The sequence below is a fragment of the Pinus tabuliformis genome, chromosome 1_2 (genome assembly GCF_031772625.1).
Source record: "Pinus tabuliformis cultivar Carrire ecotype Pingquan chromosome 1_2, CPIR1, whole genome shotgun sequence".
NCBI classification, from domain to species: domain Eukaryota; kingdom Viridiplantae; phylum Streptophyta; class Pinopsida; order Pinales; family Pinaceae; genus Pinus; species Pinus tabuliformis.
In genome coordinates, this window is record NC_142298.1 from 307,396,829 (window position 1) to 307,407,826 (window position 10,998).

Genomic DNA, 10,998 nt, shown 5'->3' on the forward strand with positions numbered 1-10,998 from the left:
CATGAGACATGGAAGACTGGATGGATTTTTGCAGTGGGTGGCAAAGCTAGCTTGTAGGCGACTTCTCCAATGCGCTGAAGTACTTGATACGGTCCGTAGAATTTTGGAGATAATTTCTGACAACCCTTGTCTTTGAGTGATGTTTGCTTATATGGTTGCAGCCTCAAAAATACTTGATCCCCTTCTTGAAATTGGCGTTATGGGCGATGTTGATCTGCTTATTGCTTCATGTGGTTTTGGGCTTGATGAAGATTCTCTCTAAGGTGGGCCAGCATGGTTGTGTGGTTCTGTAGGAGTTGATCCATTTCTTGTACCTTCGAGCATCCCTTGATATAAGAAGTAGGGGAAGGAGGGAGTTGACCATAAACTACTTCATATGGAGTCATTTTGGTGGTGGCATGATAGTTGGTGTTATACCACCATTCGGCTAGAGGTAATCACTGTACCCAGAGATGTTGGTTTTCTGAGGAGAAACACCTAAGGTAGGTCTCCAGACATTTGTTGACTACTTCAGTTTGACCATCAGTTTGTGGATGATAGGAAGTACTGAGTTGTAGTTGGGTACCTTGTAGCCGAAAGAGTTCTTCAGGTACATTGTCCTGCTGGTTTTCCTCTTCTTCCTCCTCTGGTTCCTCAAGTGGTGGGGCTTCCTCCGATGAACTGTGATTAGTAGCATCAATTTGAAAGAATTTGGGCTCCTTGCACTTATGCCCAGGGGAGTATTTCTCATCACAGTAGTAACACAATCCTTGCTTTCTTCTTTCCACTATTTCTGTTGGTGACACCTTTTGAACCTTGAGTGTTTGGGTAGTGCTTTGAGCCTATGTGGGGCGACCCTTGGCGATGAAATTTGGGCAATTGGATTGGGCCGCTAACGCACGTTCTACTTCACGAGCTATCCGGCAAGCATGCAGCCATGAGCTAGGGTGGTGCAGTCGAACGCGGGCTTGTATGGCTTCTTTGAGACCACTGACAAAACATTCCACGTATAACTCATAGTGTAGATCTCCAGTGCGGAAAGCTAAGGCTTCAAAGGCTGCAATATATTCGTTCACTGTTCCTGTCTGTCGGAGTTTAGTGAGACCACCCAAAAAATCAGATTCATGGTCAAAGTGATCCATAAGAGCTTTTTTGAATGTCTGCCAAGTCAAGGGCCTTCCATAGAAATGTTGATGCCATTGCCACCATTGCCATCTTTCATTGTCCAAGTAAATGATACCCACACTAAGCTGAGTCGCATCATCCAAGATGTAATTTAGTGTGAAATATTGCTCCATTTGTGCTATCCATGTGGCCGGGTGAGAGCCATCAAAATTATACATGTCCAGCTTGGGTGGTCGCGGATGGGATTGTTGGTGGGTGCCAAAGAGGTGAAGAGACTGGCTAGACTCGCCCTCAATGTTTACATTGCCAATAGATGCCTCCATGCGTTCCTCCACCTTGCCCTTAAAGAGTGTTTCATTTAAGTTCTTCAGCTGCAAGATGACATCTCGCAATTGTGATTCAAGGTTGTCAATCCTCTTGTTGGCCATAGCTTGAGCTCTAGTTTGTACCATGCATCGATCCAATGTACTTGAAATCTGGAACCGCCCGAAATTTTTGGCACTAACAATTGAATGGTACCACCTTGCTCAGCTCGTCGACCTGATTCTTATGGGCTAAGTCACCAATAAGTGCCTGGGGGGGGTCTCAGAACCTTTTTTTTTTCTTACTCCGAACAGAGTTTTACTCCTTGCTTAGGAATACTACAGTAGCCGAATCCCAGAAATGTCAATGCTGCCCAAAGTCCTGCGAAAATCACACCCAGGTATAGGAACCCACACAATTAGTCAGATCTGAATGGCGGATCTGATGGATCTGAGAGATCTGAATGGCTGATCTAATAGATATAGACGACGAAATTGATTGCTGTTGTGGATTTGATGGATCTGATAGATCTGAATGGCTGATCTGATAGATATAAATGGCGGAACTGATTGTTGTTGCGGATCTGATGGATCTAATAGATTTGAATGGCTGATTTGATAGATCTGAACGACGGAACTGATTGCTGCTACTGCAACAAAACCCCACTTGCAAGATCTGATCTAGCAAAGATTATGCGTGATCCAGAGATAGAGAAGGGAACTATGGTCTCCAGGAGTGTCAGGTGCTACAGATCGCAATATACATAAGGGTCTGACAGTAGTACTCGGCCCAATTTTTCAGGGCACTAACCAAGGATGATCAACCGTACCCTTAGCCGTACAACCCAACTACCTTATCGTATGCACGAGTAATCTCTCCGAGTGCTATTCTCGGTGTACTGTAGCAGCAAGACGGCCAACGGTTTATCTATGGCGAGGTTCCAAGGGAGCTAGGGGGCTTCCGATATACCCAGAGGGTACTTGGAAGACAGTCCATGCGCGACTCTGTCTAATGCGCTACTACTCGAAGGGGTACCCACAGGGGTTATAAGGGAGTCCAACAAGCGTGACCACCTCTTGTATTTCTTGCGTGCATGCCTCCCCAAATCCACAGTTTTATGCACTCAACGACAGATCTCGTGGTTTAAAGACACCGGAACGTGTCTCTAGCCAAAAAAAAAAATTGCTAAAAATTGGAGATCCCACCGACCCTGGAAAGTGCTCTGATACCACTTGTTATGCTCTTAACCTACAAGATGATACCAGAATACCAAATATGCGAAGAAATATACCGAGAACATAGAACAATGAGAAATAACAACAAGTATTTTATTATTCAGAAAGCAATGTTCACTTGCCTCTTTGGGGGCGCAACCTCCAATAGAGCTGGCTTAATTACAAGATAAGACACGATGCTCCTCAAGGGGAGTCTCTATCCTTTATATAGGATTCATACATGCAATACCATGGTTCTTATTAATATCATCTATCTAATACCATGGCCCATTTGCAACTAAATGTGGTCCCTTCATTAAATGCGGGTTAACCACTTACAATTATTAATATGAGCTTTATTGACTCTTTACTTAACTATAACTATGACTCAACCCTATTACATAAATAAGGGGGTTAGGGTTGGACCCTAACATTCTTAAAATGAATGAATTTTTTCTTATATTTTCAATTTATATTAGTATGGTTCTACTCAAAATCATACAAAGTGGGCACTCATTGGATGCATCCAACGAGTACCTTCACTTGACATTTAAGTAAACTTATGAGGAGATAAGTTGAAAATATGATTAAAAAAATAGTTTTCTCATTTTCCCTCAAAAAGTATTTAGCCGTAGAGATGATATCATCTTGAATTCTATTGGTTCTTTTAAAGTTGATTTTGATAATATAGTTTTTGTTTTGATGCTCTTTTTTTACCTCAAAATTCCCCTAATATCGAAGTGACTCTTCTAGACAAGTGATATTGACCTTATTCAAGTTGGTTGTTTTCTAATTATCATCATTTTTTCCCTTGTATTCATCCAATGAAATATACATTACTTCATTTATAAGCTCATTTTCTTTGTGAAAGATGAGCACATGCAAATGGACAAGAATCTTGTACATATCTTAGAATATAATATATATTGCATTAAAATTTTGTATTATCATAACCCGAGATATAAGTCTATCTGTTTTTTTTAATCATTTTGTCGAAAGGATGGTTAATCTCAAGACAAAGCTAAGCATATATTCATAATCCTATTATAACTCTCAAAGTATGTTTTCATGTAAATGACCAAAATATTCTCAATATCCTACATAATTTAGATATGTTAGAAATGTAAGAGTAAATTTTGAATACATACCCAAATTGGCATTCGAGTAACTAACATAGAGTTTAGATCAAATTCTTGAGCAACTGTAAAGAGTCTTGCTCTTCCCTAAAACCAAGAACCCTCTTAAAAAAATTTCTCATAGTCAACATGATAAAAAAATTAACTATACAAAACCTATGGAACAAAGAGATATGTCACAATTCTTTATCCAATTTGAGTGGATCCACTTACTATAAAGTTGATGAAAGAGGTAAATAACAATATTTGATTAACAATTTTGATGTAGTTAAGGGAACTCTAGTGTTATGATCTCCACCACCAACTCATCTTCCACTTTACCTATTGTATAGGCACCAAGTATAGGAGTAATCAAAGTAGTTATCGTGGATAATTTATTTATTTAAGTATTTTTGTATTAGTCCTTGAAAGAAATTGGATTTGAAGTTCAAGAGATCCTAGAGGCCACTTCTCTTCCCTATCATTCAATACCAAATAGATAGTTTAATATTTGTAGAAGATTTCAATCCAAACAAAGAAAATTGGTCTTCAATTTTTTATAACCTTAAAAATGAGATGTAGTTGGTCCATAAGAACTCCCTAATGTGATAATCTCAATGAGAGACTTTATCATAATTTGAAATATGACCTTCACAACAACAACATCAAAGAATGCTTCTTCATCATGTATTTAATCAAACACTTACATTCAAATATTTTAGCAAACACGTGTGAGTAAACATTTTATTAAACATTTAAGATCTAAGTGGGGTACTTAAAAGGAGCAGTGAAACAAACATTTTACTAAATATTTAACAAGAAACCTTAAACTTTTAATACCCAATCTATCATAAACTCATGATACATCCTAAAATACCAAATCAAAACACTATCACCAAACCATAGCCACCTATTATTGTTCATGGCCACTCAGGGTCTTCTCTATGTTAAAGACATTAGATTTTTTTAATCCATACATAATGATCATTGTGAAGAGAAACCATCATCAAGTGATCATCTTGCATGACTTGAGATATGCTCAATCACTTGAGATATTTACACCCATATCTGTATCTATCTTAAAATAAGCTTCTAGAATTTTATAGGGATTTAACCTCCATGGAATGTTTTTAGTAGTAGTTAAGAATAGAGGGTTGAGATTTATACTTTTTTATGCATTTTTTGCTTTTTAATTTAATTTAAAAAAAGTGATGTCCATATTTAGTTGCCATTAAGTTTTTATTTATGACATTGTTTCTTATTGATCATTCTTACTTTACTATGTTTTCTTGTTACATGTTTTTTTAAATATATATACGCTTAACTCATATATTGTTTTTTCTGAATTAATAATAAAAGATTTTAAATAAATTTACAATTTAATTATTTTTATGATTTTTAATTATGATATAAATAAATTAATATTTATGAACATTTATTAATCATTTAATTGATATGAGTAATTTAATTAACTATATATAATATATTACATGTGTTTTAAAAACTATTTTATCATCATTATTTCCAAAATTATGGAAAACTATTTTATAATTATTTTTAACAAAATTTTGCAAATTATAATGCATATTTTAACAATGCAATGTAGATTTTGAAAAAAAAAAATTAACTTTTTATAAAATTAAAAAAATTAAATAACAAGTAATTTTTTTTAATAAATTAATGATACATTTTACAAAATAAAGTTTAAATTATTTTAAATAAATCAAAATATCTAAAAGCAAACTTTTATCATCCAAATTTCTATAATTAAGTGAAATTACACCTTCAAAGCAAGTTCCTATCCACTCAATAAATCAAAATATGAAAAAAGAATAACTGTTATCATCAACGTTTTTATTAATCAAGTCGAGTTACAACTTGGAGTGAAGTTCCTATTCAATTTTATTGGATAACTTTTAGAAAAATGCTAAATAACTGTTCCCAAAAACTTTTTCCCAATTTTTTTTTTTTTTGAACTTGCAGTCTTTTTTGTCTTGTAGAGAATACGACCTAATGTAATCAGTTTTCCACTATAAATCTGGTTTTTTTCGGCCCTGAAAAACAATTATTTTTCAAAAAATAGTAATTAAATTTCTCCTAATTTCAAACATTAATTTTTATTTATTTTTAAATCGGGAGAGAATGTGACGGATTCCCAAGTCCAACTCCATATGGACATGAAAATTATCCATTTTTAAAGAGCGATCAATTCCAATTATCTGTTAATGAGATAAATATTAATATTTAACATTTTTTTATCTCATTAACAGATATTTAACATGTTATCATAGATAAATAATAGTATTTAACATATAGGGTAGACTTAGTGTGTCTAAAAATCACTAATATATTATTTATAAAATAGGTCAATGCAGCGAAAGAGACACCGTCCATGTACACGTGGAGTGTTGAGGTTGGTTTTGTGTTTCCCGGGTTAATATTATTTATAAATTTGTCTGCTTTTAACTTCACGGGAGATTTCCAGGGTTGGTTAAACTTTCAACTTTTTATGACCTAAAGGATCCATGGTACGTCATGACAACCTGTGAATGTGTGCGTGATTGGTTAGGAGGCTGTGGCGGTTAAAGTGTGTCAAAGTTAGACCGTTGGAATGGGTAACTAACAAGGACATGTTGAATAAAATATTTAGAATTATCTGACGTGGCCACCAAATTAGATATTAAAAAATATTATATAAGCAGAGTGGCTACCACTCAAATTACCTTTCGAGACGTCGGCATGAAAGGCGTGGCTAAGATAAAATAAAAGCAGAGGAAGTCTGTCCACAGGATTCACATCTCAAACCATGCCCATGCGCAGGCACAATTTGCAATTGACTGGGCGAAGCGAGCAAGAGACAATTTCACTTTTACAGGTTTTATTTATTTATATATAAGTGGAAGCATTTCCTCTTCACTGAGGAGGGGGTTTCGATGTAAGGTACGCCATAGCTATTATCTATTAATCTGCTATTTAAATTATTTTCTGATACATGACCTTCATGTGTGGGAAGCAGAAAATGAGCAGTGGAGCGCGCCATGGTGAACCTACCGCGTTTATTACCTAATCGCCGTTACCAAATCAGAAATTGTTTTGACAAACTCCAGCCTTTTACAGAGTTCCAGTTGCTTCAAAACGCCGAGCCGCTCTCAATATTGTTTGTCTGCTTGTTAAAGAATCTGAGTAGGAATCTCTAATGTAAGGTACTGCAAATCTCGATCGAGAGCTATGGCGCTCGTGAAATAGATTTTGATATTTCAGGATATATGCCACGGTCATATGTAAAAAAGTGACTGCAAAATTTGCAAAAAAGATCTGTGAAGGCTCTGTAAAAATTCTGATACAAACCTTCCCGCTTTATTGAGTGCTTCTTCCATAGATCATATACATCTCATTAGCAAGAATAGACGCTTTTGATTTATATTTTCAATCGTCAAGAGTCTTAATTTTGCAAAGTTTATATTCTTCTATCATCAGGGTTGTGGACTTTGCACTTGCAGGGCTTGACAAGCGAACAGTGATTAGGGAAAGGGAGCATTCTATATTGATTGTGACAGGAAGAAGGGGGAATGAAGTTCAAGAACCGGATCGGAAAGTATGAGCTAGGACGGACTTTGGGAAAGGGAAATTTCGCCAAAGTCAAGTGCGCCATTGACGTGGAAACAGGACAGAGCTATGCCGTGAAAATCTTGGACAAGCAAAAAGTTTTCCAGTACAAGATTGCTGATCATGTAAGAAACCTGAACATGCCGATTCCCCTAATGTAACATGAGAAAACAAACAGAAAAAATATTTTCTTTATTTGCTTATAATCTTCCACCCTTTGGCCGATGTGATCATGTAAGAGACTTGAATATGCCGATTCCCCTAATGTAACAGAGAAAACAAACAGGAAAATCTTTTCTTTATTTTCTTATAATCTTCCACCGTTTGGCCAATGTTATGGTGATCAGTATCATGCATGTGCAGATCAAGCGTGAAATAAGGACTTTGAAGCTCATCAGGCATCCACATGTCGTGAGATTATACGAGGTAACGCTACTGCACATTGCTAAATTTATCGGCAGAGGTATATTCTTGAGCTAGACCGCTTGATTTAACTAGGCGTTTGTGTCTGAAACAAGCAGGTATTGGCAAATAAGGAGAAAATATACATTGCTCTTGAATTTGTCGCCGGTGGTGAATTGCTCAACAAAATCGTATGTGTGATCTCCAGTGGTATTGCAATAAGTGTCTTCAGTTTTTTTCATGTCATGTGATGTTAATCTCCCTTTTTCCGGGCATGTGCAGTCGTGTAATGGCGAGCTGGAGGAAAGCGAAGCGAGAAAATATTTCCAGCAACTTATTGACGCCGTAGGATATTGCCACAGCAGGGGTGTTTATCACAGAGATTTGAAGGTATACATATGCAGCAAAAACTTTAGTCTCTCTGTGACTCTTCCGTAACATAAAAGAACTAATTCTTGAAAACACTTGATGATTCAGCTCGAAAACATTCTGCTGGATGCAAAGGGAAATGTCAAGATATCTGACTTCGGCTTCAGTGCGCTACCCCAGCATTGTAGGGTATGTCTGGACTTGAATAAAATTTGGGGACTGGAAATAATTTTGATGCAAATTATTAAGAAGGCTTTCTGATGTCAGGAGGACGGTTTGCTGCATACGACTTGCGGAAGTCCGAATTATGTGGCACCCGAGGTACCTGCGTATCCATAAACCTGCAATAAAGATCCCAAATTAATTTAAATTGCAGTATTTTTTGTTTTCCCGCTATTTAAATTTTAATTCTAGTACAAGCATGAGTTTTTGATCAGAGAATTTGTTTGGTTTGTGCAGGTGATTGCTGACAGAGGATATCATGGTGCTACAGCCGATGTTTGGTCTTGCGGAGTCATTCTCTTTGTTCTTTTGACAGGTTGGCTGCCATTCGAGGACAGGAATCTAGCGGTGTTGTACTATAGGGTAATTCATGGGAACATTACAATAATTTATGTAAAAACAATATATTATTAGAATATTTTATCAATCCCAGAGCTTCCTGTGCAGATTTTCAAAGGCGAGTTCAGGTGCCCAGATTGGGTGTCTCCTGGCGCTGGCAATTTGGTTAAACGAATACTTGATCCCAATCCGAAAACGGTGAGTGAAATCCAACTGATAGCAGATTTGATTTTACGAGATTTGAGAGAACATAAAGAATATGCGTGTTCAAATTACACTATGCAGCGGATCACTATACCAGAAATAGTGAAAGATGAGTGGTTTAAGCAAGGATATTCCCCGACGAAGCTTGTGGATGAGGAGGAGGATTGGGATAATGCCGTTCCTACAGACACGGAGGTATTTAGTAATAAACAACTATTGCATTCAATACCTGAAAATTCTGCTACAATTCAGTTTCCATAAATTCCTTGGACGCTACCACGCTAAATTCTGAGATATATCACTCTCAGAATCCGTTGATTGGTAGCCATCCATTCATATTTTTCCTTTTGGTTATATACTAATTTGGGAAAATTCCCACTTCCCTTGCCGTGTAATCTTCGACTGGTTTGATTATGACATGACTCAATTGCTTGGCCACTGTATATGTGAATTTCGCAATTGGCTTTCTAAATATGTGTGGGGTTATTTAATTTGGGACCCATTTTCATTAACAGAATCACCAGCCGACGGAGGAAACGGCGCCAATTCTGATGAATGCTTTTCAGTTGATAGCGATGTCACAGAGCTTGGATCTGTCGGGCTTTTTCGAAGAAGAGGTGTGGGAGGCTTTTTTATTCTGTTCTTGAATTAATTCAAGAAGTATATTAATACACGTTCAGGCCATGATAAATGTAAAATGATGACACAGGATGTTGCAGAAAGAAAAATGAGGTTTAAGTTTATGTATTCCGCCAAAGATATTATTCCTAGAATCGAAGAAACGGTTAGAGAGATGGGATTTCGAGTCCAGAACAGGAATGGCAAGGTTTTTTGCTCGATATATATTTTCGCATTTAAGTGTCACACCACGATTTAAAATTAAAAAGTTAAAATCGCTTTTACTAGAATCTGCAAATTTTGCCTCCATTATTTCAGCTTACGTTACTCCATATCGATCCGATGTCGAACGGGAATAGACATCTGCTGGTGGTGACGGAGGTGAGTGAATTTTCCTGAAAATTGAATGGTGAAGCGCGTGGAATTTTAAAAACACAACTCATGATCACCTGGTTTCGCGTTTAGGTGTTCGAAGTGGCGTCGTGTTTGCATATTGTAGAGTTCAGGAAATCCGCCGGCGACAAAGATTTGTACAGAGAGGTAAAGTTATTGAATAACAGATATGTGTATGTAGTGTTTCAGTTCATATGGATTGACGGTGTATTATATTATTTATGTGCAGCTGTGCAAGAAGTTATCCAGGGATCTTCGTTTGCAAATGATAACATGCGGAGGACCACCATACACATGACTTCGTGTACGCCTTTGAACCGTTTGTGAAGTCCTTTTATATGTAATGAATGTACATTATTTATACCAAAGTTCAAACTCCTGCGTAATCAACGGCTTCGGCATTCTCTGCATAATTGTCGGTCTCGGTAATCAGTCTCGAGTGCTCTGTGTGAATGCTGAGTCAAAGGTTATGGAAATGCGGCATGTGCAGTTTAAAAAAGAAAAAAAAAATTAAATTAATTAGATATATATTATTATTTATTTGGAAGTGAGATATCATGCATACAAGTGGAACTTAAAAACTTTTATTAAAATAAAAGAATATAACGCTTTGGTTAAATAGCAATGACTTCTAGCACTCCTAAACAACGAAGAGATAGATAACTCCATGTATGTGATATTGTATTGAATAAATTAAAGCTTTTATTAAAATAAAAGAATATAACCCTTTTGTTAAATAGCAAAGCCTTCAACAGCGAAGAGATAGATAACTCTATATATTATTGTATGTGATATTGTATTGACTTTATGTATCATTATTGCGTTGTGAAATATTTTATAGCTAGTTTGGGAGAGAAGATGTTTGAAATAAATAAACTTAATATTAAATTAGTTTAGATTCATTTAACATTGGATCTATTATGTGTTGAGAGGGATAAAATCTCTGGAGGTGTAAATCATTTTTTGGAGTGTAGAACTTGAGGAAATGTTTTCACCTCGACGGATTTGTCTATTATGTGTCGAGAGGGATAAAATCTCTCAAGGTGTAAATCGTTTTTTGGAGTGTAGAACTTGAGGAAATGTTTTCACCTCGACGGATTTGATCCCTT

At 36.4% G+C, this 10,998-nt stretch overlaps 1 protein-coding gene across 5 annotated transcripts; it reads left to right on the plus strand.

Moving 5' to 3' along the window:
- Nucleotides 1-6,475: 6,475 nt before the first annotated feature.
- Nucleotides 6,476-10,354, plus strand: LOC149205570 (CBL-interacting serine/threonine-protein kinase 26-like). Of its 5 annotated transcripts, none has more exons than XM_089393495.1 (16): nucleotides 6,476-6,611; nucleotides 6,753-6,939; nucleotides 7,237-7,467; nucleotides 7,706-7,768; nucleotides 7,864-7,935; nucleotides 8,027-8,134; nucleotides 8,222-8,302; nucleotides 8,381-8,434; nucleotides 8,573-8,698; nucleotides 8,783-8,872; nucleotides 8,960-9,073; nucleotides 9,394-9,495; nucleotides 9,588-9,704; nucleotides 9,815-9,877; nucleotides 9,962-10,036; nucleotides 10,119-10,353. In XM_089393495.1, exons 3-16 carry the CDS (start codon nucleotides 7,306-7,308, stop codon nucleotides 10,185-10,187), a joined length of 1,296 nt encoding a protein of 431 aa, XP_089249621.1. In that variant the 5' UTR covers nucleotides 6,476-6,611; nucleotides 6,753-6,939; nucleotides 7,237-7,305; the 3' UTR covers nucleotides 10,188-10,353. The 5 variants fall into 5 exon arrangements, 4 of the variants coding, with proteins under 4 accessions (XP_089249621.1, XP_089249623.1, XP_089249620.1 ...); XR_016251886.1 differs by having other exon boundaries at nucleotides 6,524-6,676; nucleotides 9,588-9,691; nucleotides 9,812-9,877; nucleotides 10,119-10,181; XM_089393497.1 differs by having other exon boundaries at nucleotides 6,524-6,676; nucleotides 6,753-6,934; nucleotides 10,119-10,354.
- Nucleotides 10,355-10,998: the final 644 nt, after the last annotated feature.

Bases quoted from the DNA above. Each gene is read 5' to 3' on its own strand.
- LOC149205570 (XM_089393495.1), top strand. From the start codon at position 7,306: ATGAAGTTCAAGAACCGGATCGGAAAGTATGAGCTAGGACGGACTTTG. The intron at 9,496-9,587 runs GTGTGGGAGGCT...ATGATGACACAG, and splicing joins CGGGCTTTTTCGAAGAAGAG to GATGTTGCAGAAAGAAAAAT. The intron at 9,878-9,961 runs GTGAGTGAATTT...TTTCGCGTTTAG, and splicing joins ATCTGCTGGTGGTGACGGAG to GTGTTCGAAGTGGCGTCGTG.